At 40.6% G+C, this 25,809-nt stretch overlaps 2 protein-coding genes across 2 annotated transcripts in view; one reads left to right on the forward strand and one right to left on the reverse strand.

The window, feature by feature from the left end:
• Window positions 1-8,588: 8,588 nt before the first annotated feature.
• Window positions 8,589-21,666, reverse strand: CUNH5orf22 (chromosome unknown C5orf22 homolog). Its single transcript, XM_071453602.1, has 9 exons — window positions 21,510-21,666; window positions 18,937-19,082; window positions 16,919-17,068; window positions 14,531-14,990; window positions 13,848-13,910; window positions 12,733-12,854; window positions 11,772-11,838; window positions 11,044-11,183; window positions 8,589-9,857 (listed from the first exon to the last, which is right to left on the reverse strand). Exons 1-9 carry the CDS (start codon window positions 21,612-21,614, stop codon window positions 9,725-9,727), a joined length of 1,386 nt encoding a protein of 461 aa, XP_071309703.1. The 5' UTR covers window positions 21,615-21,666; the 3' UTR covers window positions 8,589-9,724.
• Window positions 21,667-25,809, forward strand: part of DROSHA (drosha ribonuclease III) — a 74,252-nt gene continuing 70,109 nt past the window's right edge. The window contains exons 1-3 of the mRNA XM_071453586.1: window positions 21,667-21,730; window positions 23,335-23,454; window positions 24,589-25,446. Of these exons, the coding sequence (XP_071309687.1) occupies window positions 24,596-25,446 (851 nt within the window). The 5' untranslated portion in view covers window positions 21,667-21,730; window positions 23,335-23,454; window positions 24,589-24,595. The remainder of the gene's footprint in view (window positions 21,731-23,334; window positions 23,455-24,588; window positions 25,447-25,809) is intronic.

The following is a 25,809-nucleotide window of genomic DNA, read 5'->3' on the forward strand; positions in this document are numbered from 1 at the left end:
TACTTCAGAAATAGTGGCCAATCCCCCTAACTAGTGATCAGTAGAAGAGTATATGCCATTGTTCAAGGACGTGAAAAGCAGGCAGAGCAATTTATGACCAACAATGATGAAGTAGTACAGGAAATAAAACCTCACTTAGATATAATTAATTTGAGAAAGATTTCAGTGACAAGGGCACAATGCACGCATTTTGCAAACAATAGCTCATTTTTCCTTTCTACCAGGAATTTAGTGGTACATGACATCAAGTGTCTTAACTATCAAATACAGGAAAAACTTTTGTGAAACAGCCTCATGTTAATTTCCCTCATGGAATAGAATGATAAAATACTTTGGGTTAGGAAGAGCCTTTAAAAGCCTTCTAGTTCGACATCCCTGGAAAGACCAGGACACCTTCAACTTGTTCATGTTGCTCAGAGCCACACCCAGTCTGACCTTGAACTTTTCCTGGTAGGGCATACCTAGGCTTACAGTGTCAGGGTCTTTTCTGCCCCTCACTGCACTCAACCAGAGAGGAAGCTGACTTTCAAGCAGCTCCTGAGACCCACACCACAGCTTCTTCACCCTCTTCTGCTTTTCCCTTCTCACTGTCACACATCCTCTTCATCAGCTACCACTTGTTACAGCCACTAAAAACCACTTCTGCCTTGTGCAACTCCCAATTCACCCACTGGACTCCCTAGACCCTCAATTATATGATTTACCCAGCAGAAGCAGACTTGGGGCATCTCCTTTGAAAGGTCTGTCACCACTCTTAATATGCTTTTTCCTTTTTATCAGAGAAATGTTAAACTATATACACATTTAATGAAGGGTAAAAAAGCTAAAAAGAGAGCTATAACTAGTTACACTGAGCTGGGGAAACAGAAAGAAAAAATTTATACTCACTGGGTGAAGCAGCTGTTGCCCTTACAGCAGGTGCTTTAATGCCTGCAATTACTTCATACCTAGACAGTGCTAAATGGCACACTGAGCACTGTAAGCAAAAGTAAACGAAGCGTTAAGGTAGCCAGTGAAAAGCCTTTCATTTCCTCAAGTCAGCAAAGAGGTATAAGATCACATAAGAGCAAAGAAAGTAATTTTATTTAGAGATCTAGAAGCTTGCAGATGGCTGAAAGAGGAAAGCCTGACATAAGTTAGCACAACAATTTAATATTCCAGGAGAATAAAAAAAAAGATTGTTGTTTTTTGGGGTTTTTTTGGTGATCTCTTCCTAAGTTTTGTCTCAGTGTGCAATTAAAAACTAGTGGAAATGAAATTTGCTGTACATACATATTACTGATTACTTAATTTTGTAGGAGGCAATGTCCAGCCCTTTTAAATTCTTGAAGTTCCAGGTTTCACTTTGCAAGGCAAATTGGTGAGACAACCTTTAGCAGCTGTTTTATTTGCCAATGAAATAGTCTTCTAAAGTAAAAAAAAGGCTCAATTTGCAAAAGGATCATGCTGGTCATGATCTTCATTTAACCCATAGAAAATAGCTTGTCTTCAGTAAAGGGCTGATTCAGATGGTTTTGCCTTTGCTGCTGCTGTTGCTAAAAAGCCCAAGATTCTTCTCAGACTGTCAGACAATTTATTCTCAATCTCCAGCAATGTGAAACTCATCAATTTCAGATTACCTGGAAAACACTGTGTTAAGAGCTCACATTTTTTTCTATCATCTATCTTTCCAATTGTTAGGAAAACCTCCAAACCTAGTAAAAGTATATTCACAGATAAGTGTCATCAAGGCATGTATTTTTCACAGGCTCGGTGTTGCATGGAAATATCTTATCTTGGGCAACCTGTGTTTCAGAGAACAGCTATGTCCATTGCCTGTGTTGTTGCTGATCTTGACCTTAGCTGTGTTTTCCTGCTGCAGATATTCTGGAGCTGTCTTTGGTTCCAAAATACTCGGATTTGCTGATCCATGAATTTCCCTTTTACCTCTGCTAATCCACTCCAGAATTTACTGGAAGAAGATCAAAAGGACCAGCCAGCACTCATCTGGGGAAAGGGAAGATGGAGAACAATAGTCACACACAGTCCCACCATATGGCGGTGATAGATGTTTCATTCCTTTAGAAGGCTACACATTTTGAGAACTTCTCTAGCTCTGCTACAGACCAAATTGTTTCTCTTGGTCTTCCGTCTATGGATGAATAGGGTTTAAAGTGTTCATTCACATCCTTTCACATGATGGTTTATTACACCGGGCAGGTAAGTAGGTCCGTCATTGTCTTTTCCTTCCAGGACTGGAGAATCACCAACAACATCTTTTGTTGTCCTGAAATCTTCCTCAGTTTATGATGTAATTAAAGCTTCCAGACTAAAACTGGGATTGTTTTTCTGCCTCATCAAGTATCAATGTGACTTGTGTGTGTGACTACATTGAATTCTTGCTCCTGGGAAAACATAGAAAATTGTTTTGTCCAGAAATTTCTCCTCAGGCTTATGCTTTGCAACTGGAAAATCAGTTTTCCCAACGTGCCAAATACAAACAACACATTGTTTTCACTTTGTGTTTCATTTTACATTCTTATAATCTAAAGAAAACAAATATGTTTTCCCTCTCTATAGCTATCATTGTTTAAAAAGAAATACGTATACAACTTGACCTTTACCAGCAGACTGATTGCATCTAGTATTATTCCAGCCTCAGGAAATACATAATTCTGAAAATCAAAATTGTACCATCAAAGCATAGCCACAGCATTGGTCCTAGTGGCCATGGGGAGAACTCTAACAGCATAAACAAATTTGAGATAATGTCAAAGGCACTTAGTCGTCATCTTTCACAAACAACTTTCTAGATCCTGTGTTTTCACTGCTAAATCACAAATACAAAGAACCACAGATACAAACATTTTCTAGTAACAAACATGATAAATAATGGAATTACATTTCCCTCTTCCTTTTTTCCTTTACTCAGTGGAACACTCACTGTGATTGTGAAGGTTCAGTGAAGTATAGGTTGATGAAGATTGATGTATGTTTAAAATTAGTCTTAATAAAAGATGCACTGCTGTGCACTGTATCATTACAGATGGTAAGTACAGTTGCAGGTACACACTGATGTACTCATCAGGGATTGCATTGTACAGATTCCAGCTATGGAATTTAGCTACAGATTCTTCTAGGATCGGAGAGCAATGAGCTGTTGATAACTCTTTAAAATGTTTTCTATGGCCAACTATCTAAGGACATTGGTGACATACTTGTCATACCTACCCTAGGTTTACAAGTTAAATTGCATATTTACTTGTCTTAATTGATTAGTAATATGCCATACAATACAATGATAATTTTCTTTGTATATCTAATGTGCTGCCATTTGCCCATGACAGGATGGGAAGGAGAGTCTGGAAAAAAAAATTAAATCCTGTGTTGAGATAAGAACAGTTTAATAATTATAACAAAGGATAATTTAATGATGATAATAATAATGATCATGACAACAACAATAATACTAAGGGAGAGGAAGAGGGCGAGCTAAAACCCAATTGAAACAAATTATACACAATCCAATTGCTCAGCACCTGCTTGCTGATACCCAGCCTGTCCCCGAGCATAGTCAGACTCCTTTCTGTGTAACTCCTCCAGTTTATATCCTAGGCATGACATTCAGTGTTATGAAATAGCCCTTTGGCCTTTTCAGGTCAGCTGCCCCAGGCATACTCTTATTCTTATATATCCTAGCTACTGCTAGGATATTTTTTTTTAAATTTATTTTTCTTCTGAAGTATGCAAGTTGTAACATTTTGATCTTATTTCAATTAATATATTAAAATTTTGAGATGAAAATACTTATATTCATACATTGCTTTAATCATACAAAAAATTAGGCTCCACATTGAAGCATATACATTTAAAACATAAACAATGTTGACCGACCCAGTATGAAATATTTTTATAGATTAATAAAATTACAGATAAAAATGCCAATGTTTCATTATTGCTGGTGAATCAAAGAAGAGGTGAATTTTTCTAGTTACCTAAACAATTATTACAAATTATTAATTATAAAATTAGGCACCAAAAATAAGACTGCAAACTACAAAAGGGAGAAATGGAAATTTGAGGAAGTATCTTTGGCAGGTTGGGAAAAGATGTAAGACACAAAAGAAAGGGATTATAGATCACATTTATATTTGGAATTTTCTCCTAAAAAATCTTAAAGTGATCAGACTCTCTTCTGTTTCCAGTCCCATTTCAAACATTTATTGGCCTGTGGCTGGCATTTACCAGGATTTCCTTAGAAACCTGATGAATCACAGGCAGCAGCAAAAATAAATAATAGTGGGAATTCATCCCCAATAGCATTCAGTGCTTCAAAAGTGTTTCTTCTCCATGAGGCCAGTCCCTGGTATTTTGTTCACTGAATTGTCCTTCATTTCAGCTGTTGGACCTAATTATGAGGATATTTTGGCAACAGGCTTGAGCAGCATGGCTGTATAAATAGTTCTTAGTAAGATTTCCTGTTGATGATTTTAGTGTCACTTGCTCTGCATTGTGCACAAGGTTATGGTTTAAAGAATGAGGCATTCAGGGCATAGAAGTGTTCTGTGCCTTATGTGTTTTTAAAGTTTAGTATTGATCTGCTGTCTAGAGTGAGAAAATAGCACAAGAATTAAAGGCTTAGAAGGAAAAAAGGAGAGAACCAAGGCAAGGAAGTAGATCTAAAAAATCCAAGAATGAGTAGCTGGGACGGGAGGGAATAGAGTTTTGTTACTAGAATTGGTAGCCTCCTTGAAATCTGAGAAACAGGGAGAAAAGGGAACTATTTCTGGATTCCTGTACTGTCTAATGATACATGGAGTGACTTATTAGAAAAGAAGCAGCATCCATAACCTTATCAAAGGCAGAACTTTTAATCTGCAGATTTCATTCTGTCAAATTTCCTGTAAGAACCAGAGTACCGTATGTATTTTACAAATGTATTTCACAAATGTATTTCTATTACTGCAACTTATAAACAAGGAAACTAAAAGCCTTATCAGTGAAGTATTTCCGTCTGACATGATATTGTTACATTCACTAACACTTTTGGACTATCTGGGAAATGGAAGTCACTAGTGCACCCTCTTTAGACTTGTACTTCTAAGGAACTTTTATGAGCTAGGTTTGAGCAGTGCCATATTAATTTAAATAAAAGAGCACCAAGAGGTACAGAAACAAAAGTGCATCCATATTCTGACTTTAGTTACAGACTTACCTAAAATGCCACTTAAAAAAAAAAATCAGGATTTACTGAGGAGGATCACCCAGATCTCATTTTAATGACTGGCCTGGAGCTAAGGTAGGGAGTAACTCAGAGAAGCTAGTGATCTTACTGGAACAAGGGCATCTGAGTCTGGGCAACTGGAATTACACAAATGATATCAGACATTTAGTGTCAGTAGGAATTGGGTAGCTGGTGACTTGTACTTAGAGTGAGAAAATAAATAAAGATGAAGTAAAAAGAAGAAAGTCCCAAGGTGGGCTTTGATACATTAAAGTCAGGGATTTAAGTTAGCTTGACCATTAGTATTCAGAGCTGAGCAAAATCAAGCAGCAGGGAAGGACCACCTGGTGCAGGGCACAGTGTTCCAGAAGGCTTTTGTATGCCTTGGAGTCTTATCAAATTTGTGTTGTCCAAAGCATGTTTAGAAGCAATTACAAGAAATGCTGGAAGAGATGCTGGGTAGCAAGCAGAGTACAAAGGACATAAACACTAGAAAATAATGTAGTACAGCGATATTCAGTATAATATTTGTATTAGTAACTCTGCTGGGAGATATTTATTGACTGTACATTGTGACATCATACAATAAATAAATATAAGATTTAGTACTGCCTAGGGCAGGCAAGAGACGGACATATTTTAGCCTTGTTTTGGGAGACCCAGCCCTAAGTTTGCAATCGACCTCATTCTGTAAAGCAGTGAAAGACAAACACAAATTAGTACTTATTTGTTTTGGCAAGGACCTTGAGTAAAACAGCATGCTAACACTTCTGTTAAAGGCATGAAATCCCTAAGAATGCGGCCCAGCAGACAGTGCAATCCCCTGTGGTAGAAGATGTGCAAAACCATCAGGACATTCATGGAAGCTGTTGAAAATACATAACTAGCATTTTGCAAGGGAAGGCTGGAATGATTTTTCTCTCTCCAGTAAGATGGCTCCTTCCTTGAGAGGGTAAGTACCCCTGTTTGAAATAATTCAAGCTCAAAGGAAATTGCAATAAAACTGTAAAAATAATACCCAACCACTACACAAAACCAGACAAAAATTCAGACCAGAGCCACTTCTTGAATGCTTGGGACTACAGTGTGTAAAGCTTTCCTTTGCAGATGAGAGCTCCTTCACTTGAGAGAGGGAGGAGTTGGGAGTCCCTTTAAGTCTGTAGGGAAGTGAGCACCAGTGAAGGGACCCATCACCTTCCAGAGCTGTGCTTGCGACAGAAAAGCAGGGCAGACAGTGGGTCTACAGCCTCAAAGGCAAGTAAGGATTAAAACTAGCTTTGGGAGGCTGATATGATTCTCCCTTGGGGTCATTGTAAAACTAAGCCACTCTGCCTCTCTCCCAGGACTGGTCTGTGGCTGAACCTGATGACGGTGAGGGAATTTGTGCCAAAGTAGGAGCTGGGACTGCGTTTACTGGGTTCCTGACTATCTACACTGGGGGTGGGAGCTGCACCTCTGCTGTGAGGACAGATTTCCTCTTGCAAGAGACATTGAAGCTGAAGGCAGAAAATGAATGTTTTTCATCCTTCCTCCTGAGAATGGGGTTGGGACTTACAAAGGGTTTGTGGCACTGATGGGGACAAGAGGGGCCATCAAACAGGACAGGAGGGGACCTTCCAGTGCTGTTCCTTGGATAAGGAGAAAGGACCCATATTCTGGGTCTCCTAGAAATTGCTATAGAACTGTTTAGATTGGAAAATACCTCTAAGATCATTGAGTCAAATCATTAACCCTGCACTGCCAAGTTCACCACTAAACCATAGCCCTAAGTGCCATATATGCAGATCTTTTAGATACCTCCAGCGAAGGGTCTCATCCCTCAAGACTCATCTTGCTGGAGAAATATCTTCTTCTTCCTCAGTAGCAGCAGAAAGAAGATATTTATGGAGTTGACTCTTCAGCCCCCACAGTCCAGCTCTGACCAAGGCCAGGGCGACTGACTCACAGCATCATTACCAATAGACAGGAAGGGACAGAGCTGCCACAGACACTGAGACAGAAGCCTCAAGGAGGGGAAGAAATGGTAACAGAGAACACAGTAACCTCCACCATCTGACTCATCCCCTGTTCATTCTTCTTGGAAAAGCTCACTTTGTTCCAAAGTGACAAGCTGGTAATCCACAGTGCAGCTGGGGTGCAGAGCTGACGATGCACAGGGAAGGCAGAGGCTGCTCAGCATATCTGGTTTAAGGCCCTATTTCATTCTGCACCAAATGTGCGTGTGTGGCTGCTCAGGGTGATGGTGCATCTTGGAAGCTGAGCCACTATTACAACAGAACTATCTCTACCACTGAGGAATATCTGCAAATGCCCTCCAGTGTGGGCATCCTGTGCTGCCAAAGAGAGCAGTAGGGCAGGCAGAGGCATCTAGACACAAGAGCCAATATGAAGCTGCTGACTTAGACAGTGCTGCTATGCTAATATCCTCAGGTGGGTTTATTTCTAATGGGCCTTCATGTCCCATCCTTGCAGCACTGATTAGAGGAGTTATGCACTGTGATTTCACTGTTTTGTTCTGCATAATACACTATTCTGAAATAATCTGAGAGGAAAATGAGGCAGATACAGAGAAAGGAGGATTTGTGCATCTGGTTAATAAAGAAGCCCTATAGGGCAAAAGAAAGAAATAAGAGACACTTGTTTCTGACTTGGCTTGATTACTTTTCATCAAAGTAAAAAACAACCTTGCAAATGTCCTTAATGTAGAAATTAATGTTTTGTTATTATGTGAGACTGGAGTTTTCTGGCACATACACTGTCTGTGTTAGTCAGATATTTCAGATGATAACAATTTGACATTCATAAACAAAAACTATGCTTGAAAGATAGATTTCTTAATTAACTTGGAAAACAAATAGACAATTCAGGATGTTATTTTGATCCTGCAAAACTGTGAACACATGTGCATGAACCAGCATAGGCAGGGCACAGGAACAACCACAAGACCACAGATAAAATGCAAGGAAGTAAGTTTAATTTTGTTACCTCACCAAACAAGGCACCCCAGAGCAGCATCCAGGCAGAGATGCAGGCACTGTTGGGTTTGGTCCATACTAAAAGTTCCCCCACTTGGATCCCTCAGCCCTGGCTGCCACCAGCATTTTGCCCTCCCTTGCCCTGGCTTTGCCCAAGGAAAACAGGTTCGCACCTGCCCACCCAAGAGGGGCTCAGCCATGCCCCACATGGGTTTTTTGTTTTCTACAACCTTATGAAAAGCCCACCATGACTTTAAAAAAACCCAATCTTTCCACAAGCAGCATATAACCTGATTGCACTTCAATGCTGCATGCAATGTATGGCTGTTTATAATTGATGAAGTATTAAGGATATTGGCTCCAAGGCTCCTTGTGACAGACGCATCACAAAGCCACAAAGAAAATGGATCCATGGTCATGGAATTTATTCTACTAGAGCAAATATTTTAAAGGAATGATATATTTACAGTCTATAATATAGTCTTTTTTACCAACAACAGAAGTAGTAAAAAACTCTAAAAGTGCACAAAGTCTTTGTAAAGCAAAGTTAGCAAATGAACTCCATTATTTCAGAAGAAACTACAAGCAAAATTTATTCATAATAAAAGACCATATTCTAGGTAGCATTTTCCTGTTTCAGTTTCATTCCCAATAAATGCTGTGGGTTTTTTTCCTCTGAAAGTGCCAGTTTTCTCTATAAGTATATTGATTTCTAAGTTAAGTAGTTCTGAAACTGTTATTTCCTAAATAGCAATACCCAAATGAGTGAAAACCTGGAACAGAATGTTTTGCTGCTGACTTCAGAGAAGCAAAATCTTTGTTTCTGAAGAAGCCATCAATTCCTTACAGGATTTAAAACATAAAAGCATGCACATGCACACATACTTTTTATCCTCAAAATAATGTAAAAATGAAAATACCAAGCCCAATGTCTGTACATTAGGGATATTATCTAAGCCACCAATAAAATACTCTAAGGCAAAATAAGACATTAGTGAAACAGAAAATAAACATAAATGAAATTCTATGGATGGGCCAGAAGCTATGAGCTGCTCCAGAGAAATGAGAGGGTCATCCCAGCACAACAGAGAGGAAAGATCACTACAAAGACCAACAATTTTAAGGGCATTTTTAAAACCAGTTTTTAAAAGACATAATACAACTCAGGAGCAAATCTGTTACCAAATTACAAAAAAACATACATAATAGAAAAACATTTTAAGAAATTATGTATTTTATTTCTTTTACAGACACAAAGAAATGGGACATAACCCCTCAATTTATAGACAAAAAGTCGTTTCTCTTGCACCAATTTCACGAAACAAAACATTAAAAATAAGAATTGCAGCACTAATCTGAACAAAGCCAAACAGGTAACAGTTCAGATGCAGCCGATGTGGAGAAAGCAATGCAACTCAAACCCTAGCTTGGTCAGCTTGGGTTCTAGTGCCACCTGCTGAAATAACAGCAGTCTTCCCCTTGCAATCACAGCTAATGAACAATTTAAAATAATCCTCTGCACTAGACAGCAACACACAAAGAAAGGTCAGGAAGAAGATGAAGTGCTTGAGTAATCAAAGTGCACATCCAATGAGCCATACACTGAACGTAGTAAATCGAGAACCTTCTCTTGAATGATGTCAACCTGCTCTGAAGGGCAGTAGTCATCCAAACTTGATCTGTAAAAAAAAAAAAGAAAAAAAGCATGAGAATACAGATATCATACAGATATCACAACCATAACCCTGTAATGCCCTGTGGTGAGGCTGAAGCTTCTTTCAAACTGTAGCAAGTTTGGCCTCCCAGTATCCCTTTGAAGCATAGTGCTGTGCTTCTTAGCACTACATGTTAAGTTTAATAGAAAGTCTGCAGCAGATCAGGAACATGATCTAATCTTTCCTGTTCTACTTTCTTCCTGAAACTGGTACAGAACACCCTGGCAATCAAAGGTCAAGGAAATTAAATAATTAAAGGACACATAGAAAATTTAGATTAAGAAATTGAAATGCTACTGGTAAAGTAGGCAGGAAAATTTGAAAAACATCTTCACAATACACAGCATATAGCATTTTTTACAGTATCTATTAATGAACTTCAAACAGATACAAGTAAAAACTGGTTTCCTGAATTTTTTATCTGTTAAGATCTACAGAGATGATTCTGGTTTCTCCACAGCAGTGGATAATAACCCTGCAATTGGCCCAGGGAATAGAGTTTATTTTTTTGCAGGCATTAGCCATACTAGTTCTTGTTGCCAAAACCAGTTTCATATCAGCTTCTGCTATTGTTGCTGGCGCTTTAAGAGCACAATTAATATTTCTGACTGATTAAATGTCAATATTTTGTCAAGAGGCACACTGTGGTATTCAAATTAGATTTTTTCAGGCCAGTTCTTTGGTTCTCCCAGGTCTCTGGCTTCAAACTCCATTCTGTTATTCTAAATAAAACCTTTACAGTTCTGGAAGCCTAACTTTTACCCCATAATAAAGTTTTACTAGAACTTTGAAGAATATAAATGCCTTTTAGTCTACTAGATGAAAACTCATTCCAACAAAAGTTTCACTGAAAAAAAGAAATCCTATCTGTAGTACAACAAACCCTAGAGTAAGAGAGTAAGGAAGGTGGGATTTCAGCCCAAGCCACCTTTGCCCTAATTAGCTCAAGTAACACAAATAGAGATGTATGAACTCCAGTGACAGCTATCAATCCCAACATACACAAGGCCTCAACACAGCCCTTATATAACCTGTGCTGAAGCACTGTCAGGCTTCCACTTTAAAAGAACTAGTGCTATGCTGACAGGATCATTTAGCTTCATAAGCATAGTCCGGACATTTTGAAGTGAAAATATCTGAGCAGTCTTACCGAGCAACTGTCACCAGTGTGGGCTTGGGCAGATCTGTCAGTAGAACTTTAATGGATTGTATGAGGCCTTCGATCTCGTCTTCAGTGCTAACATGGTGAGGAAGCTCCACATAATCACAGGTCAGACCAGCTTGATGGACCTGTGGGTAAATTAAGGAGAGATTTCATTTCTGTTGATGAATTATTGATATACTTATGCATGTAGAAAGTCTTAAGGATACCATCCCTAGCCCGTCAAGTAACTTGTACCTCTTCACACAGGGGGGTTTTCCCCCCAGCTTGTTCTTTAAACAAGTAAAATTCTGGAGGTTGTATGGATTGTTATCTCCAGTACACTGTAACTCTTTTTATGAATTCAGAGTATGCTGCAGCCCTTGAAGATGATATAGCTGTGATACGTTATAAATAGGTACCTTATTTTAAGTTCTACAAAGGAAACCAACAGACTGGTGAAATTTAGCCTCCATTCACAGGATGCAGCCCAAGACATCACAGTCCTGGGAGATCACACTAAAGTTCCCTAAATATAGACAGACAAGCAGACTAAAATTTTAGCAGCTTTGAAAGGAAAACCTGGTCTAAGTAATAAGACATAAAACCTGAGGAAAATTACCAAAATCAGAGGAAATTCTGAATTCAGAAGCAAGTCTGAAAGGAAGTATGACTCTCTCCCTCTCTGCTGAAGCTATGCTTTTGACATCTGTCTGCTTTCTGCTTTTGTCACCTACCATTTCATAGTCTGGGCTTTCCATCCTGGTTTTCAAACTGTGAACTAGTTGAACAAGTGGCTTCATCCTGGAGTTAAAACAAAACCAAAATTTTTTACAAACAGTTGGAAACATTTATATACCTTAAATGGCTAGGAAAAAAAAAAAGGTGAGGAAAAAAGAAGGAAGTAGAAATGATGGCCTAGGATTTGAAAAGGAAATTTGCTCCTCTGTCATCTTGCACTTGCAAAAATAGAAATTATCAGTATTATTGTACTGTTTCACCAGGTCTTTCTTATAAAGTCCCTATATTTATACCTGCCTCTGGCAAATCTTCCTTGTGCTTCTTTTAGGGTATATCTGCAGAGAAGCTGTTGCAGCTGAAAAGTCTTATGAACTTTATAGGAGACACTTCTTGTCACTGTTGTTACAGAGGTTGTACAGTAACTGCTGCATTTGATGTGGAAAATGAGTGATTTTCCTATGAAGGAAAAGCTCAGACTTTCCCTGTCTTTTTTCACCTGAAAACTTTTCATGTGAAAACATCTAGTTTAAAAGCAGAGTGATGCAGGTTCAGATGTTTAATGGAGACTTGCTCAGGTACAGTTCCATTACTTTCCATTTTTCCAAAGAAAGCAGAACCTTTGGGAGCACCAAAGAACTGCTTCTCCATGTCCTCCTCGGTTTGTTGCCTTTTTTGAGAGTTGTGCTGCACATTGATGACCAAGGTTTTAGTCACCAAATATGCCTCCATCCATAGACAATAAAACTTGCATGGATCTGTACAAGACTGAGCTTCCAAAGCTTACAATAGTACTGAAGACAGTAGACTGCCTTTCCTTTTGTTTTGTTTCTTTCTCCTCTAGGACTAAAGAAAAAAGCGTATACTTGCAGAGATCCTTTCCTTCTCTGTTATCAAAATGCTGGACTAATCAGTTCTCAAACTTCTATTTGCAATTTAGGCCTCTTAGAAACCTCCTACCCAGGATATGAAGCCCATTTCTGTAGGGTTTCTTCGTCATCAGTGTCACACAAATCCGCAAATGCTGCTTCCAGATCTTCCAGCTGATGAACGCGGTTTTCCACACAATCCAGCAAGTCTTCCTTTAAATAAGCATAAACAAAAGTATGTTAGGAAAAAAAAGAGCTAAGAACATCATGACTTAACCTATGATTTAATTTCTGTAATGATTGATCTACTGGAAGTGGGGAATCAGAAACAACTGATTCATTCCTACAGCACATCTTTTCAAGAGGATCATAACAAATGCCTGCAGAAAGTGTTATACCTTCAGAATAAATCATCTCACTTTGTCCTGGTTTTCCCACTACAAATTTTAAAAAGCCACCTTTTAAATATGTATCTGTTTTTATTCCTGATTAACTAAGAAACATAAAAATCTATCTGCCAATATTCAACATATCTTCATTTCTTTATTCACACATATTAATTAGGTTTCATTTATTTGTGATAATTAAATGTGCTGAATCTCTCAGTATTAGTGTTCAGATGAGATTATGAAAGCCTGTATTTCCATGTTTTAGAAGCACACAGCACATAAAATGAAAAGTACATTACAGTACTTTTTTGCAGGACTTAAAGTACAGCATAATACCATCCTTTCCACAACTGAACAAAAAGGTAAAATACCAGTTACACATTCATCACAGCTCTGACAATCATGAAAGAACAACAAGGGAAGGAACGGGAGAGCCTGGAGGGAGGTATAAAAAAAAAGAACCAGCCACCAAAAAACCAAAAAAGAAACACCCCACCTAAACCCAGTTAAACCATAAAAAGAACAAGTTTGCTGGTGACTTATTAGGTTTTCATTCCTTCCATGCCAATTACCGTTTTGTTTACAGAAACAATTTTTGACACTCTTACTAAATATTTATGCAATTCACATATTCAATCAAAACATTTAATAGAAAAAAAATTCTAAGATGCTGCTGATTAGCATTTGGCTGCATAGCTTAATGTGAGACCACTTCATTAAGCACCTTTGATAGGTTCCTTCCTGTTGTCGTAACTCATTTTCATTGGGTAAATAAAAAGAATCATTCCTTCATACGTTCCACAAGGAAGCATCATACCTCTGTTGCATTTTTATGTGGCTTCTTGAAATTGTACAACTCTTGCAAAAGCTCATATTCTGTCTTTGAAAAAGAAAAAAACAGTAAGAAAATGACTCTTCAAATGAGAAAACCAATCCTCAAAGCCTTCAATAAAAGATCATTTCCCTACTCTAGTATGGCAGACAAAATTCTCAATAATGAGAATAACAGCTTTTCATTAGGACAAGCTACCACTCTTTGGATAATCAACACTACTGTGCCTTTTGAAAGGCCGTCTCCTGATACCATCATGGCTTTCTCAGCACAGGTTATAGAGGGTAAAAAATGACAAAGGCTATCATCTCCCCCGATGAATCTTGCTGCGGGTATTTGGAAGGTAATCTCTGGGAACCCAAGCATAGCTTTTATGTCCCAAGCAAAAAGCAGAAGTTGAGTATATCCCTGAGTTTGAACATACACTCAATATCGATACCAAGTGTAAGAAACTCCTCCTGTTTGGTGGTTGAAATTTTTTACCACATACATTCCCTTAGAAATACTTCTTTAAAATGGAAATACCTCTTCAAAATATTACCATGAATCATTAACCATGATCAGCTAATCTGCTAATTTAGCTTAGATGAGAGTTTCTCCATAGACATAAATATTGGGGCTGGGACTCTTTGGTGAGTGGTACGAGGCTACTCAATTTCCATACTTACCTGTGTGTACATTTCTTTAAATGGATTTTTAACTGAAAAAAAATCTAAGTCGATGTCCAAAACATATGCATCCCCCTTCTGCAGTACTTGGCAGACATCTTTAGCAATGTCCCTTATTGGGCATTCACTGTTTTTAAGACGGCTTGAAGCTGAGTCTTCTGCCAAAGTTTCTGCCCCATTCAGGGCACCTGCATTTTGCATTTCCTTTTTCTTCACACTCTGGGTGATGTGATCAAAGTCAGAAGGAGCCACTGAAGAGGCAGAAGTGGCACTTGCTGTGTCATCTGTATTTAGCTTCAGTCTTTTAGCAGATGCTACTTCGCCACTTCCTTCACCGCTGTTTGATGATTCAGTAGGATTGATGAGAATGACATGCAAACTTAAAGGCTTCTGGTTTTCCAGCTGATCAGCAGGAACATAAAGACCATCACTTAAGAAGTAATTATCTGTGCCTGTAACCCTACAATTGACAATAAATCCCAGTTAATACACATCTTGGCAAAGAGCATAGGAAAAAGCATTTTATACTTTAGGGACCCAGAGAAGAATGAATAGATGTTTGATGGCTAATGAAAGCCATAAAACTGTGTAGACAAAATTATTTCTTTTAATCCTCAGGTTTAAATTATATTAAAGTTTTTTCTACTTCTTTATTGTGGAATATATTAAAATTCACTCTATATTTATTATAATAGCCCTACAAAGTTTTAATGGATAAGAAAAAGATAATGCTTTATGTGCTACTAAGATTAATTTGAAATTGAATTGCATTTTGAAGACAACATCCAGAATTGACAAGATACTATGGCACATAAGATTGCAAAGCTATGGATATTTTGTCTTGTTTTGTAATTTTCTGGGAAAATTATGATAGTTGGGTTTGCAAAGTGCCCTGAAATGCATAAATATTTACTTAGTGAAAGTACAGTATTATGAATCTGTAAGTAGAATTTAACTATTTTTTACCCCCAACGCATTCCCTAAACATGGTAACTAGAGGATAAGTAGCTAACTATCAATTGAATCCACTTAAAAATCCCACAAAACAACTAACCAACCAAAAGCAACACTAAAACTTCTGCTTACAGTGAAAATTTAAAGAACAGGATTTTCAACCTGTATTGCAGTACATTAAGCCTTAATCATCATAAACTCAAATTACAAATAAGATTAAGAAGTGTGAACTGCTGGCTTGTGGTAAGGCCTTATTTGAATACAGGGTATCACCATAATCAACCACAAAGACAAATCATTTCCTAAGCAGGAGAGATTTGAAGTTCAGTTCCCCAGTGTCTTGTGGATGGATTATCCTCAGTTTGTCAAGGTCAGGGGCTGGATTACAACCCCATCTTGTTGACTAGGCAATCACAGCACATCTTCCCAGAAATTCTGCAGGGTTCACCATGAGCTCATAGTGCATTAGTGTCCACAAATGATGAGGCTGTATCTATTGCCTATCCATCTGTTGTCATCAAAATTTTAGGACATTTGTATTTATGAGAACTCTTTCCCTTTCTTCCTTCATGGTTTTGGTAAGCCTAGAACCTTGAAGAAAATGAACCCAACTGTCTTCAAAAGGAAGTCTGAAATGTTGTTTTCATGACTGCTAAGGCCACCAGTGAGAGAGCTACTCAACTATCGTGACTTATTCCTATATATTGGTTACATGATTAAAGTAACAGAAAGCACTAGCTATTTTAAAAAAATCATTTAGGTTCCCTTTAGGCTTCAGATTCAGAATTGTAGAGCTTTAAGTGTTTTATTTAAAGTGGTAAAACAAAGCATTTCTCTGCTGTTTTCCGTTAAACTTGCTTCAAAAGATTTATTTTGCTATGCTCACAAGAGACATGATTTGCAAATATCCCCTAAGGCTGCACAAAATCCCAACACTGTGAATATGGTGAATGCAAAATTATTATGGACTGCATCCTGCAGAGTGATGAGGGGCTCTGATTCAAACTTGAATCACAGAATAATTAAGATTCAAAGAGACAACTGGAAGTTTCTAGTCAATCATCTGATCAAAGCAGAACTGACTTCAAAGCTAGGTGAGGCTGCTCAGGTGAATTGTCCTTTATCACATGATGGAGAATTCACTATCTGAGTGCCTGTTTCAGGGCTTAACTAGATCAACTTCAAAAACCAAAAAAACTCCAAACAAACAAAAAACCACACCCCATACTAGAAAAACAGTCATGGCTGATACCAAATAACAATATTACTAGTTAGACCACAGACTAAATTGATACAAGTGTAACTGCATTAGGTTCTAAGGAAATTATAAATACAAATTAAATGTTCATCTTTATCCAAGAAAACAAAAAAATTCCAGTGAAAAGCTATAGAGATGGCTTTTATATTACTAGTATATGTCAGCAGACAATTTACCTGATCGTTGTTGTTGATACATCTTTCCCAACTAGAAAACTGTGTTTCCCTTCCGAGATCTGCTGAGCCCAGCGAGGGTGAAGCCACACTACTTGAGAAATATGGCCAGCATAAACAGCAGGCATAATCCAGTTTTCAATACTTAATTCACTGTAATCAGTAGAGAAAGACAGAAGATAGCAATGTTACTTTCCCTACAAATAAAAATGGTCAAGAACACCACAAACATCTTCCACATCTTGAAGGCCCCCATGCAAATCATCTAAAACTAGTACTCCATGTAAGGGTAACATCAACAAAGAAAGAAAAAGAGGGAAATCTTTATTCATAAGACAAACCAAGAATGTCTGTAGTAGGTATAAAAAAGTTCAGACCTAGAGTGAAATTGGCTTCACTCTTAGCATGGCACTATGATTATAAACTCCTTAGTGCTGGATCTGGCAGTGTTAGGTTAATGGCTGGGCTCAATAATCTTAGAGGCCTTTTCAACCTTACTGACTCTGTGATTCTATGCCCTTTATCTCTTGATACATGAGAGGAAAATGCAAGGAACATCATCAACATTGTTGTAAATAACTTCAAACTGACCTCATGAGACTGTTTTATTGTAAACTGCTCCAAGTGTATTTTAAATATCATCCCAATAATTACAGTGAGTCAATCCACATCCACAGGATTAGCATCTTTCCTCATTATCAAGACCCCATTTTTTAGGTGTATGATGCTAGCTGTATCCTGGGCTGCAGCTAAAGAAGCATGATGAGCAGGTCACAGGAGGGGATTCTTCCCCTCATTCTGCTCTTGTGAAACCACACACCTGGAGTGCTGCATCCAGGTCTGGGCCCCCCACATAACAATTACATGGTCCAGAGAAGGCCACCAAGATGATCAGAGGGCTGGAATGCCTTTCCTGTGAGGACAGGTTGAGAGCGTTGGGGTTGTTCAGCCTGGAGGCTGCACAGAGACCTTATGGTACCTTCCAATACCTCAAAAGGAACTACAAGAAAGCTGGAGAGGGACTTTTTACAAGGGCAAGCAGTGATAGGACAAGGGTCTACACTGAAAGAGTGTGTGTTTAGATTAGATATTAGGAAGAAATTCTTCATTGTGAGTGTGGTGAGACACGCCACCCAGGCTGTCCAAACAGTTGTAGGTAACCCATGGCCAGAAGCATTCAAGGCCAGGTGGGATGGGGACTAAGCAACCTGGTCTAGTGGAAAGTGTCCTGGCCCATGGAAGGGCAGTTGGAACTAAATGATCTTTAAGGTTCCTTCCAACCCAAAGCATAAAATGATTTTGTGATAGAGTCCACAAAACCTTTTATTCATCCAATAAAGAGAACAAAATATTGACTCTGGCTAAGGTGATTCAAGTATATCAAATGCATCAGCTTGTAATTGCTGTAAATCACCATAATACTGATGCAAACAGTATTTGAAATACTGTTTATTTATTTTAAAATTTTATTTAAAAATATTTATTTTAAAATAAACATTTATTTATTTTAAAACAGGAAGAGCAAGACAATAGCAGAGATCATAGTGGCTTATTACCTATCTACCTTAGGTGGGGGAAAATAGTGGTTTTTATGATTGTAAGAGGAACATCTTGTTCTACTTCACATATTCAGCATGCCAACAAAGGATGTGCTATTTCAATCTCAAAGTCAGTTTTTCAGTGTGACAAGAGAAAGACTGTTTCATAACTACAGCTTTTCAGACAAAGCATGCATGCAAGTGTGCTTTCCTGTTACCCAGAGGAACCACTTGGGATAACACCATCATACACGGTTGAGCCAATATGCAAAGCAAACTCATACATCTTAAATTGCTTGATAGGCAAGGTAACTTTTGCCATTAAAAAATAAAGTTTCAGCAAAAGTGAAAAGACAGAAGATACAACTTGAATCTGACTTTTATCTCTTTTGTTCATCCTTCCTAGGCAGTCACAGCAATATCCATTGTGAATCAAAGGCAGCAAGAATTAAAGTCTACTCTGATGCAGTACCCAGGACATACCTAAAAAGAGCTTCTTTGTCAAATACAGTGTCTGCAGGCATATTCACAGGAATAAGAAGGTCTGGATGGGAATCAAGATGAACAAAACTGATGTTACTGGCAGGAAGATGCTTTGAACCAATGGCACGATAGATGAAAGGCAGCACCTAAAGCAACACAAACAAAAACATTTTAATGATAGCCAGTGGGCTGAAAAATGCAACAGCTTTAGCAGCAAAACCACCAGTACCACTTTTATTCCTTTAGAATTTGGATTTGAGGGAGGAGACAGAATACAATACAAATGGGAAATAAGTCCAGTGGCAAGACAACTCATGAACAGTAATCATTATAAGTCCAAGTGTTCCAGATGAAAAACTGCTGAAGAATCACAGCTTTACACCCTGTTTCCTTCTTTATAGGAAGTCTTGTTTGCAGTAGCTCTTCTCACTAGCCATTCAACTCAATTCCTAGATGTTTGAGGGTTTTTTTCCATTTACAACTAAGACCCAGGAATGCCTTTCCTCTTCTGCAGATCATTGCCTTCTTTCTCCATGATATAAAACTTCCTCACCATGCACTGGTGCTATGGAGATAAAAACAGTTTGCTCCTTATAAGTTAACTGATACAGATTGAAAACTGACCCTACCATGATTTAAACTTTAGCTGACCATTAAACCTATTCCTCTTGAAGAATTAATTCCTAATCCCTCCGTGACTGTTTGCAACAGAGACTACCTTTCTCAACTGCCCAACTTTATTCCCTGTTTAAGTTCTTCACTCAGAAGTGTGAAAAACAGATGAGGCAACTCACCAATTTACAGCATAGCAAACCACTGAACTGCAATAGCACAGGGTGGTAAAAATGAGAAAACTGATGGCTGATTCCTCTTGGAGCTGCAGTACACAGACTCTCTTCCACAGTTAGAAGGCATCAACTGCCTTGGCTACCAGAGCAAATCCAACAAGGATTGTGAATCACAGCCCTATTATACAGGGAATGTGAAGACTGTAAGAAGCAACAAAAATTATGTCTGACCTCTGCATTACCACAGCAACTGAGCTACTTTTTTTGGCATAAAACTGATTAAGATGACAACCCCTGCACACTGCATAGGCATAACCATAAAACATATGTATATTATCGCAATAGTAGATAAAATAAGACTAAAACCAACATGGGTTCCCTGGCCCATGGCTTTTACTTCTTTGTCAAAAAGAAGCAATCTGGCCTACTAAACAACCAGTATTTACAATTAAAAACAGTATTTACAATTAAAATTGAAGCTTTACCTCAGGTAAGTACAACTACCGATTGCAAGAGACAAGAGAGACTTGTAAGTTCTCTAACCTTGCAAGTTCTCCTGATTTGGATTAGAACAAAATTTCCTTCAACCCAGCTGTTAGTATTAATCAGTCATGATGCAGCTACTGACAACTTGCTCTGGAGGAACATCACTGTCAGCAAGGCTGATATAAAATTTTCTGTGAAGTTCTTACACTTTGGGACAAAAAGCCATTTATGTTTTACGCAAGATAGACAAATTAATCCACATTCCTACAATGAAAACTTTTTAAATTAAATTTATAGTATTAATAGAACTTTAAGCTAATTAAAACCAGAAATATAGAGACTAAAACAAAGAAGGATCATTAAGAGGAATTATGTCAGAATTCCTATCACAGTGACAGTCTAAGTCCTTGGCTACCATGAAAAACCAGCTATCACAGCATCACATATTCACTGAGTCTTAGCAAAAATGAATTGTATTAAAGTACTTAAATTTGTAAATTATTGTCTTTAATAAAATTTACTACATTAATATTTTATCTTTGCAAAGAATCTAGTAAAGAATCTGTTATTTTAGGATTAAAGCCTCAGTTTATGCTATTATAAAAAACCTCATGAAAAACCAGATGCAGCAGTTCAAAAGCAATTCCTCCTTCACTCCCTTTTTCAAAGACTCCACGAAAAAAAACCATAGCTCCAGATTTTTAACATTTCTCGTCAAGTGAGAGTCAATCTACTAGTTGGGATGGGATTATATTTACTTATCTTCTGCTGATATGCCATACACTGGGTAGGGTTGAGTTTCCAAGCACCCCACTAATAGCTAGCAAATTATAACTGCAGGGTAGCGTAGGTATTAAGGTATTATCTCTTTTAAATCACAGCAACTAATGATACAAAGAAGACAAAAAACCATTCGGCAATGAGTGCTTTAAAAGATGTCAAAATGCGATCATGGCAATAAGTAGCTCAGTCGCTGAATCGGGAAGGAAAATCAGGTCACCTGGGCGCTCAAGTTCATTGAGGTTTCAGCAGCGGAAGGGAAGGCAGCTTTAGGGTTTGTATGCGGCTGCGGAGAGGAGGGCCGTTCCCAAGGAAGCGCCCGGGAACCCGCACACAAGACAGGAGAGCGCATCTCCCGGGGAGGCCGCCGGTGACCGCACCGGGCACTTCTCTTGGCTTCCATCCGCGCCGCGGAGCAACTCACCAAGAGACTCACATGAACAAGAACAAACGAAACCGCTCCCCATGCCCCACCCGGGGGAGTCCCCATCGCCCGGCAGCCCAGCGCGGGGCACTCACATCCTGGTGGTCCTCCACCACCCACACGGGCAGGGCCGGGTAATGCCGCCGGGAGGCCGCGCCGGGCCGGGAGGCGCCGCCGGGCCCCGGCTCCGCTCCGTTCATGCCGTCGCTCCCCTCGGGCGGGCGGCGCTTCCGCCCGCAGCGCCTCCCACCGCTTTCCTGTTCCGGAGCCGGGGCGCTGCAGGCGGCGCTGGCCTCGGCGGCGGCGGGGGCGCCAGGTGAGCTCGGTGTGCCGGGCTGCCCGCCGAGGAGCGGCGGGGCCGCCTTGGGGCCGCTCCGCGCTGCTCGCGGGGCTCCGTAGGGGTCGCGGCCTGGGCATGGCGGGGGCGCGGTCCCGGGGTCGAGAGCGCGGTCCCGGGGTCGGGAGCGCAGCGGCTCCGCGGGGCTGGCGGGGTCGGGCTGGTGGGGCCGTGCGGCCGAGCAGAGCCCGGAACGGGGAGCGGGGCCCGGCCGGGGGCGGCTCAGCGCCTCCGTGCCCCGGCCCCCGGGCCGTCGGGAGGCGGCGGTGGGGTGAGGCCGGGTGGCACTGGATGGGTCAGGTCGGAAGGGACCACAGTGGGTTGTCGGGTCCAATATTCCTGCTCCAGCAGGGTCATCCCAGAGCACATGGCCCAGGATTGTGTCCAGACAGTTCTTGAATGTCTCCGGTGAGGGAGACTCCGCTGCCTCTCTGTGGAATCCGTTCGGTGCGCGGGAAGCCGCACACTTAGAGAAGTTCTTCCTCATGTTCAGGTGGAACTTCCTGTGCATCAGTTTCTGCCCATTCGCTCTTGTGCTGTTGCACGGCACCGCCGAGAAGAGCCGGCCTTCATCCTCTTTGATACCCTCTCTTAGACACTTACAGACATTGATGATGTCACCTCTCCAGTGCTCTCTCGTCCATGTGTCAGTGCCCTGTTGCTCTCAGCAGGGCATCTGCACGGAGAGGCGAGTTTATTCATTGTTTTTTAGGGGACCAGTGCTGCTTTAGAATGTAATGGCTCCCGTCAGTGCAATAAAATTCCTCTTTAGGTGACAGGGGAAGGGGAGTTTGCCCTTTTCTGTGTTTTTGAACTTACTTAACTTTTATTTAAAGTTGAATGGTACTTGAGTTTGCAGCAGAGGGAGCTTTAAAATAATTTGGGCATGTAAAATAGTTTCTTGTCTTCTTGAATCTTTTTTCCAGTTGTGATACTGTGCATCCCTGAAGGACTGAAATAAAGTGGTAGAACAAGAGCAGTTCTCTGGTGGCAGGCAGATCTGAGAGCTGATAAACAAGACCCTTTGTTTGAATGCTGTGACATGTTAGAAAGGAGCCCACCTAAAGACAAGGCACTGTGGTATGGCCTGTTTAAATAAAATGTGTATGTGAATGTTAGCAAAGTCTAGAACAGTCTTCTTTTGCAAGCCTGAGTTGTGTAAGAGCACAACAGGAGAACCAAAGCAAAATTAATTCAGCATCTGATGGGTTATAATTAGTAATATCAAAGGGGTGCCCTATTGCCACGCAAAATGGACACTGACTTTCTTTTTTTTTCTCCTCTGGTTTGTTGTGGCTTTTTTTTTTTTTTTTTTTTTTGAGAGCCCTTGCAATATTGGAGGGTACTGAGCAGGTACAGGTACAGGCTGACTGGAAGGAACAAGTGGCTTTATACCATCATGGCTGCTGTCTCCTCAAAGTGTGGAATTCTCACTCACATTGGCCCTTGGTTGTTCTGGAGAGGGAATGACCACTACCAGTTCCAGTGGCTTCCACTAAGCCCTGCATGTGAAGAGTCCTCTTGATTCCTCCTCTTTAATATCAATCCTTTGCCCCTGTGTTTCTTTTCCTTTCTCCCTCCAGTTCACCAGAAGCTGTCTACTTTCTCTCAGCAAGTGCTACATCTTTTACTGCAGTGTCACCGGAATGCAGCTGAGAGTGGTGCTCTGAGCAGTCCAGGTCGGCCATGTTGCACTATAGCAGGTGGGAGAATATTCTGTGCATGTACTTCAGCATCAGCAAAGCCTCAGCGAAAGGGAGGCTTTATTTTCTTTTTCTGGTGATCTTTCCAATTGTGTGTGTGTATGTCTCCCCTTTCTTTCTCGCTTTCCCTTACGGAAAACAGGATTTGACTTCTGGAAGTGCTTAGGTCATTTTTTTCACCTCTCCTTCCATTCCAGCCATAGATTTTCTTTAGTGTTTTTTCCCCTTTTTTTCAGGTTTTGAAACTTAACGTTGTTATTAAAGAATCAATTTAAACTTTAATGAAGCACAGTGCTTTCATTTATAAATGTTAATGCCTTAAATACATGCCTAGTTTTCAGTAACACTTAAGCGTACTTTAAGCAGTGATAGTTTCTCAAGGGTAGCAGGGCCAAGAATGCTGTTGAGGGATTTCTTGGGAATCATTTATTTCAATAGAAATTAAAGAATAGCACAGTCTACATGATTTTTTTCATAACCTATAAGATGTGTAACCTGTTTTTCCACAAAAATATAACTACCTCACTTAAAACACTTTGAAGAGTCTGTTGAATTCAGTCCTTTAGTACATTGGGGACTCAATAGTGAGTGTAAATTGCTAGTATTTAATTTAAAATTTACATGATTTGTTGGGCCAGGTGGCATGCACTGAGGTGTTAGTTAAGTCATTCTGCCCAAAGTTTGGAATTGTGCTCGAGAGAGAACTCTTTGTATGCAACTTTGTATGACCACTGCAGTTATTAGTAATGAGTGATTTCTTTGGTGTGGGGTATCCAAAGATTTTATATCAAAGTGTCGAAGTACTAGTGGAGGTGCTTGTATCATTGACCTGTCATCATAACAATAATCTGTTGGAATTACATTGCCTCAACTGGTAAAGCATGATCTAGCTTGGGTTCTGGCTTAAAGACATAAATGCTTTCATGGATTAGAGGCTTGAAGGAGTCAAAAGGGGCATAAATAGCCTGCACTAAAGGTCTGAGGAGCACAAAGCTCCCAGTGAAAGTGGATATCATTTACTGCTTCTGTTAAAGGAAACTGCAGTTTCAGCACTTCAGGAGTAGCTCCTGCAGATGCATTGAGGACATCTTACAAAACCTGTGTGACTCTGGATTTTTATTCTCCTCAATAAAGGTGAGCCATGTCTTTCCATTCTGGGCGAGGATGTCCCCGTGGCCAGGGGGGACCAGGAGCAAGAACTTCAGCACAGACCTACCGCCCTCAGAACCTGCGGCAGCTTCACCCACAGCAGCCCTCCGTGCAGTACCAGTATGAGCAGCAAACTGCCCCTCCAACAACCTACTCCAACCCTCCCGCCACCGGTTACATGCCTCCCAGGCCAGACTTTGTGCCCTATCCTCCTCCAGTGCCCCCTTCCACACAAAATCCCATCAGCCAGTGTCCCATGAGGCCACCATTTCCAAACCACCAGATGCGGCAGAGCTTCCCAGTGCCTCCATGTTTCCCTCCCACTCCTCCACCAGTGCCAAACCCTAGCAACACTCCCGTGCCAGGAACACCTGCTGGACAAAGCACCTTTCCTTACATGATGCCTCCCCCCACAGTACCACACCCTCCCCCGCCGCCAGTCATGCCACAGCAGGTCAGCTACCAGCCCGTGTACTCGGCGGGCTACTCGCAGCAGTCCTTCCCGCCGCCCAGCTTCAACAGCTACCAGCACAGCTCCGGCTCCTTCCCGAGCAGCACTGCCAGCAACAGCGCCGGCAGCAGCCACTTCCGGCACACGGGGCAGTACCAGGGAGAGAAGTCCCAAAGTGAGCGGCGCTCCCCGGACAGGAGCAAGCACTACGATGAGCACCGGCACCGCGAGCACGGGCACATGCACGGCGACAGGCACCGCTCCGCTAACCACGGGGATCGTCGGGATCGCGGCCGCAGTCCGGATAGGAGGAGGCAGGAAAGCAGTCGGCACCGGACGGATTATGACAGAGGAAGGATATCGCCTCATCACAGAAGTTACGAGCGAAACAGGTAACAGTTATCTGCCTGCCGGGGGGGAGATGTCATCATCGGTGTGTGTTTGCATCAATGTTCTTGCCTTACCCTTGTTTGTCCCTCTAGCTCGGCAAGTTGCCAGTAGTCAGGTGTCATGGAAAAATTACTGTTTAGACACCTTCCAGGTACACTGCTTTGCCTCACGGTTGTGAGCTGGCAGACCTGTTGCTCTTGTCCACGGAGATAGTTTTCAAACAAGAGCTTCTTTGCATCCCACTGAGTGGATTGTTGAGTAGTGCTCAACATATTTACCTTAGAAATTTATGCGCTTGTAGCAGGAAAATAGAGTTGGCACTCTAAAACTATGGAAGGTTGAGTCTTCCAAACAATTAACCCCCA

Source organism: Agelaius tricolor, unplaced genomic scaffold (genome assembly GCF_023055355.1).
Source record: "Agelaius tricolor isolate 1412-34295 unplaced genomic scaffold, bAgeTri1.0.p SCAF_2, whole genome shotgun sequence".
In the NCBI taxonomy this organism is placed as follows: domain Eukaryota; kingdom Metazoa; phylum Chordata; class Aves; order Passeriformes; family Icteridae; genus Agelaius; species Agelaius tricolor.